The sequence below is a fragment of the Sander vitreus genome, chromosome 3, assembly GCF_031162955.1.
Source record: "Sander vitreus isolate 19-12246 chromosome 3, sanVit1, whole genome shotgun sequence".
Lineage (NCBI taxonomy): Eukaryota > Metazoa > Chordata > Actinopteri > Perciformes > Percidae > Sander > Sander vitreus.
In genome coordinates this window covers 12375537-12382467 of record NC_135857.1, presented here as the reverse complement: position 1 = coordinate 12382467, position 6931 = coordinate 12375537, and the positions used below count along the sequence as shown (strand labels likewise).

At 41.2% G+C, this 6931-nt stretch overlaps 1 protein-coding gene across 1 annotated transcript; it reads left to right on the top strand.

Annotated features, from left to right (window-relative positions):
- The first annotated feature begins 3402 nt into the window (after positions 1 to 3402).
- On the top strand, positions 3403 to 6324 carry LOC144515297 (ras-related protein Rap-2b). The gene is made up of 2 exons (XM_078246008.1): positions 3403 to 4575; positions 5206 to 6324. Exon 1 carries the CDS (start codon positions 3971 to 3973, stop codon positions 4520 to 4522), a length of 552 nt encoding a protein of 183 aa, XP_078102134.1. The 5' UTR covers positions 3403 to 3970; the 3' UTR covers positions 4523 to 4575; positions 5206 to 6324.
- The last annotated feature ends 607 nt before the right edge of the window (positions 6325 to 6931 follow it).

Sequence of the window (6931 nt, the reverse complement as noted above, 5' to 3'; positions counted from 1 at the left end):
AGGATTGAATTCCACTCTCTTGACCCTCTGATGGACCAGGCTGACTGACTTTTCTGCAGCAGAATAACTCTTGAGGATCCCCTTGTGACTTGAACAGTATCTGATCTTCTGTTGATGTAGGCAACAAGTGGCGGTGGAGCTAGGTTGTGAGTGACTTTATATATCAAGCATACGTTTACATATTTCATTAGGTCTTCCCAGCTTAAAATCTGGTACTTTGTTTTAAATTAAGCAGTGATTGAAGAGCATAGTTTTTTTATTTAACGTTTTTATGGCTTGTGTGTATAGTGATTTGAGTGGTTTCGGTGTGCTGTGGTTGGCGTGGGACCAGCTTGTCAAGCAATAATTCAGATGAGTGAAAATAATAGAATGTAAAAACATTTTGGCAGCCTCATGTGATTTCTGATGGTATGAAAATTTGCAATATTTAACTTGATTTTTTTACAGATTTTTTTCAAATGTGACTTAAAGGAGAGGTTCGAGTCAATTAGCACCCCAAGACATTTAAATTTACTCACAACCTGTAATTTTTCACCCTGAACCATTATGTGAGGGTCACTTGTGGATCTATTGGTTTTGCAAAAGAACATGCTAACTGTTTTAGAGGCATTTGGTTGCAGGCAACACTCTTGTAACCATGTTGTAACCTGTTGAGTTTAGCTGCAACGTCTGCTTTGGATCTGCCGTGTACAAATAAAACAGTATCATCTGCGTACATTATGGTTTCAACCTCAGGACAAACAGATGGAACGAATGTCAACATGAATTTCAAAACTCCACACCAAAATTATTTATTATTTTTATTCAGTCTGTCATGTAAACCCGAAAATACAAATAAAAAAATCATTAAAATCATGAACTCAAGTGTCATTATGAAACAAATAAAACACAATGACTGCGCTTTAACATCAGCAACATCCAATCCAGTCACTACTTCTCGTGGCTGCCTGCACTTAACCCTTGTGTTGTCTTCCCGTCAACCTTGAAAAAAACACTTTTTTTTCCCGACGTTTTTGACGCCTTTTTTTCACATCTTGTTTTTGCTTTTTCCAATGTTTTAAATTGTTACATTTTTCTTCTACACATTTTCAGCGCTTATTTCTACGTCCCATATTTTCTGATATAAAACAAAAATTGAAAACGGGTCAATGTAACCCGAAGTCAACACAAGGTTAACATGAATTTCAAAACTCCGCACCAAGCCACCAAAATTATTTATTATTTTTATTCAGAAACTCAACTGTCTGTCATGTAAACCCGAAAATACAAATAAAATAAAAAAAACATTAAAATCATGAACTGAGAGAGCATCCCAGCTGCTTTAGATATCGACTGTAGAAACAGTTTGGCTCTAAAGCCAAACTGCATTGGGTGGAGAGAGGTGGATCTGTTTTCTAGATGGAAAAAAGCTCAGCTACCCATTTCTCAGCAATTTTGGATGCTGTCATGAGAATACTGATTGGCCTATGATTACTTAAGGAATTTGAATCACCAGATTTGATAATTGGAGTGACAATAGCTGATTTCCAGGTGTTTGGAAACTGTCCAGTTGATATTGAGAGGTTAATAATCAGTGTAATAGGATTAACTAAAACTTCCCAAACACATCTTTGCCTTAGAAGGTTTGAGTGACTTAATGATTTTCATGATTCCTGGTAAAGGCAGGTTCTACTGTGGTTGCTGGATACACTCTGTCCTGATCTACTAGGAAACTCTGTGAGATTTCAGCTGCACAGTCAACAAAGTAGTGATTGAAAGCCTCTGCTATTTCTGTTGGGTGTCCATTGTGGTTAATTTCATTAACCACATAAACTCCATGGCAACTGTGTGAAAGACCACACATCACCTGCATCCAGCTCTTTGTTAGTTTGTTGTGGGGAATTCACCTGGGGGTTTTGGCATACCATTCATTGATAAAGTGACCATGTCTATCTAATTATCAGTGGTGTGTGAAAATAAACTCTGACAGGATGGCCTGGTTTTACATTCAGGGTGATCACTCTCACAGATGTGACAATCCACATCACAAGGCTCTTGGTCACATTACCCTCACTCCCCATGGGGCAGAGCGCTGATTGTCTTCATATAGGCTTTGGCTTGTTGTTTGTTAATAGAGTTTGTGGAAGGGCTGGGTGCAGGGCACTCGAATAGCCCACATGACTAATCCACTTGTTTTACCTACTGTCATCCAAAACTGTGGCAAAATCCTCTGAATGTCTACAGCTGTTTTGCATCTGCTTCCATCTGTGTGTAGGTATAGGAAAATCCTATGACATTATTTGAGCTCCAACAATCATAACGATGCAAACTGATTCACAGATTGGTCTAACCGCACTGCATGACTGTGTGTTGTATCGCTGTTAGTGATTTGCGGATGAATTAAAATTTGATTGATCCAGCAGAGTTTTCCCAGCCATCCCTCGAGGTGATGAGGTCACGAGTGTGGTTTAATCATCACAGCGCTGCGCTGACGGGCATTGATTGGAAACAGCTGTTATTTTGCAAGTTACAAGAGCATGTAAGGATGAGCATACACACACCCACATGCACATACACAAACAGAGATAGCCTATATGTGATGACTTAAATTATTCATTTCAGTACCACATGGTTTCCACTTGGATTAGAGATTACACCACAATTCATGAGTCGTGTATATTTAGGCCCTTTCATATTCAGAATAGTTTGAGAGACAACCAAGAGAACAAACAACTGTTCTTCCTGGTACAGTAGGTCTAAGTTTGGTTCAGATGTTGATCTGACTGACTACAGAAAAGAGGCTTAATGGTACAAGTCTGAACAAGCAAATGGAGATGAATTAGGTACTGGGTTAGGCCTACATCAAGAAAACAAAAAAAGCACAGGAGTGTGGGGACATGCCAGAAAAATGCCCTATAGCCTAATGCGTCATATGTAGGGTCATACTTCACATGATTGATAATGTGAGTCACTTCCTCTTCATTCTAGGCCTACTTGCTGTCATTCAGGTTTGCTGGTACATCCACATATTTCCACATAGTAACTCTTGGTTTTCCCCTTAAATTTTGAAATATTCTAGATGTTTTTTTGTAAATGATCTTGATTTAACCTAGTATCTTTGGAAATATTGAAACTCATGTGATGAGTTGAAGCAATGAGGTGACTGCACAAATTGCAGTAGATAGGCCTTTCCAGTAAGTTGTGTGAGAATGAGTCAAGCAGTAGGAAGCCCAAAGATCAGTGATGTCGAAACCAAGGCGTGTCAGCGTGTGTACCGAGTGTAGCAGCCGCGCTGACTCTGCGATAACAGCCGCACTGCACCTTTAACTAAACACTGGCGAGTAATTATTGAGTGACGTGGGACGCAGACTGCGTGCTGAGTGTGGGCAGGAAGCGCAGAGAGCTCACGGCGTCAAGTTAGCTAGACTTAGCAAAAACTATACGGGAAATATAAATAGCTCGCCTTCAAGATGGTGTAATTATTACAATAATATCATACTAAGCGACAGAAATACGCAAATCAACACCAATTTTACCAAAATAGTTTGTGAATTGTTTTATTCAACAAGTAGTGAAACCGTAACTGGATGGACGTTGCAGGACGCATTAGGCAATGACACTTTTATTTTGATAGCTGGCACAGGAAGTAGAGGGTTTTAGTTGCGTTTGACTTGACACTACCAAAGAGAGCAACGGGCGCACGGTGGCTACTTGAACGAAAACGGGGGAAGCTTGCTCAAGAACCGGCTGGGCTGTCGTCAGGAACTCAACATGACACAATACAAATGCTGAGCGTGGGTCCGAAACAACCGTATTTACCCCCTGAACGGCGATAGTTGACGGCCACGCCCCGTATCCTTCGACCAGAGACCGTACAAAAACTGCTGGCGGAGGCGCAACGGTGAACGGTTTGAAACCCAGCAGGGCGGCTAGCGGGCTCACAGCGGAGAGGAAGCTTCAGTGTCGGCTGTTTGAGAGAGTATAAACAGACATGAGAGAGTATAAAGTAGTGGTTCTTGGGTCCGGAGGGGTCGGTAAATCCGCATTGACCGTCCAGTTCGTGACGGGTTCCTTCATAGAGAAATACGACCCCACGATAGAGGATTTCTACAGGAAGGAGATAGAGGTGGACTCCTCTCCGTCCGTCCTGGAGATCCTTGACACGGCGGGGACCGAGCAGTTCGCCTCCATGCGAGACCTGTACATCAAAAACGGGCAGGGTTTCATCCTGGTCTACAGCTTAGTGAACCAGCAGAGCTTCCAGGACATCAAACCGATGAGGGACCAGATCATTCGGGTGAAAAGGTACGAGAGAGTACCGATGATTCTGGTTGGAAATAAAGTGGACCTGGAGGGGGAAAGGGAGGTCTCGTCCGGTGAGGGGAAGGCACTGGCGGACGAATGGAACTGCCCGTTCATGGAAACTTCAGCCAAAAATAAAACCTCGGTGGACGAACTGTTTGCAGAGATTGTCCGACAGATGAACTATGCCTCAACACCAAATGGCGACGACCAGTGCTGTTCGTCTTGTGTCATTCTTTAAGAAAAAGGACAACCATAAAGTTTTATTCTTTGTTCGGTTTTAAGTTTGCAATGGTAAGTTGAGACACCATACACTGCACATGTAAAGCTGACACTAGGAATAGTTTTATTAAGTGACACTATATAACCAGTACTTATTATAAGCATGTTATTGAAATCCTTTCTTAGCACATGTCCATATTAAGGGAGAAGTGAACAGCAATACACCGGATGTATGCTCAACTTGGCTTCACTTTAGAGAATAGCATTTTAAGTGTATGTCAGTTGTCGTTCATAAAAGCTCAGTGTTACTTTTCAGTTTACAGTAGGCCACTTGCAGTCAATTGCTTTGCTAAGCAGAATGAGGAAGTGTTTGACTAATTTGCAGAACTGGAGGGGCAACCTAGGGCTGACTTTTAATTAGGTTTACAAAGTTAGTGGTTAAATCTGTACACCTAACGTTAAGTCTGTAGTTATTAAACAACTGCTCAAATGGTATTTTCCAGAATGAGGTTAACAGGAGTCTGGAGATTCCAATGTTCTTGCATGGCCTACATTCAGGGCTCAGCAAGTTGTTTTCTTAAGAGCCCATCCCAGAATGAACCTTTTAAAAGCAGTGTCTTTTTTTTCTTCTTCTTTTCTTCATCTTTTGTCAGAGGTTGTTGCAGTTCACTCATGACTCTTCTTATCTCTTGTTTGTGGCAGTGTGTTGCAGCAAGTGTGTACTGTTGAGCTCTTCTTCGTGTCTCGTCCTGGCCTTGGAGGAAAATACAGGGAGGAATGCTGCAGGGGGACGAGAGGAGGAGGGGAGCAACTGCGACTCAGAGGGAGGGGTCCTCTCTTCAGGAATTCTGCTGGGTTGGAGTAGCCTATCTTTGCTGCATGATCAGTGTCCACCATTGATGTCAACACTGTCAGATCCTGAGTTTCAGCAACATCCCCCCCCCCCTCACCAGTTCCAACTGTACTCACAGCTGGAACTAAACCCCAATGGAAAAGATACGGAGGGCAACACTTACAGACCGTCATAAATGGATATTTCTGTATAAGAAGACCGAGAGATAAGAGTATATTTTGTTAAATAAACTGCACAGTCTAGGGTGGGTAAAGATCTGGGCGATATCTCTGCCTAACCTATTTTGGAGCAATGCTCCACAACACTCCAAATCCTATATTTTTTTCCCAAAGTCAAAAGAAATTGACACCACGTATCTGCTGGTGGAGGAAACATGAGTGCCACTTTTTTTTCTTCATCTCCCTTCAGTGTGTGAGAGGACCTTAACTGAAGTGACATGGGGACGGTGACCCGATCGCCTTTGTGTCGAGTGCCTTTCCAAAACAAATCAGCTGTTCAGATTTAGTGCCAACCTACATTTATCACCAAAAGAACCCTTCGCCGTGGCAGTCCACAATTTAGTAAACTGTTCTTCTGGATAATCATGTAAGGGTGGTGGCTGAAAAGAAACTACAATAGGCTTTTTGTTAATGGAATGGCGGTTTTCTGTATGTTTTACATTGGCCTTTTTGAAGTCTAAGGTGTTAATTTTGTAATGTCTGCTTTGTCTGGCCAAACCTATTTTCTTGAAATGCACAGGTACTGGAATCTCCCTTGACGTGATAACAACACCAAACGCTTACCTTTCCAGACCACTTAAATGAAATCATGTTTATGTTTATTTTGTTGTTTCTAACAGGAAATGTGATGATGTACCCTTGACAAATCTAACCTGATTGTAAGTTTAATTTCAGACCAGCCCTTTAAGAATGGGCTGTCTGTTTTAAAAACAAGACTTTTAATACAAATTGCATTTTTTTTTTTAAAAAGAAACCAGGCTGTGTTTTCTCTTTTGTTGACATCTATTTGTTTCAACGTGTTGCTACAATGACTAATTGCCAGTTTGCTGATCCTAAACAAAGTTTTCATGAGCAGTTTAAGAGTATAATTGCTCAAACATCAGCTCAGTATGATTGAATACACAGAAATAATGGGATTACTACAAATACTAGGGGTCGACCGATACTGGCTTTTTAAGGCCAATACCGATATTTGGACTGTACAGTAAAAATGAAAATCTACAAACTCCAACACAAAAGTTAGTTTCAATGTTTTAAGCAATTATTTAATGAAACTGAAACTTTAAACGTAATACACAGTCAAAACAATGAATAAATAAAAACAAAAATAGCTTCCTGAAGTTGTAACATGCTAACAGTTTGTTCGCAGTTGCAGTTTGCAGGCGTTGTAGAATGCTTACAGAGCTGTTGCAGAGCCAAAGTAGCGCACTTTTTAATGGATTAACTTAATTGGTTATCGGTCAAATAGTCTATCCTTGACGTTCCACTTCTGGGATTGCTCCGGTGCCACAGGAAATTCAGCCGGATGCATGTATTTTGCGCTTTCTTTGTGTTGGCATTCTAAACTCCGGTGGAT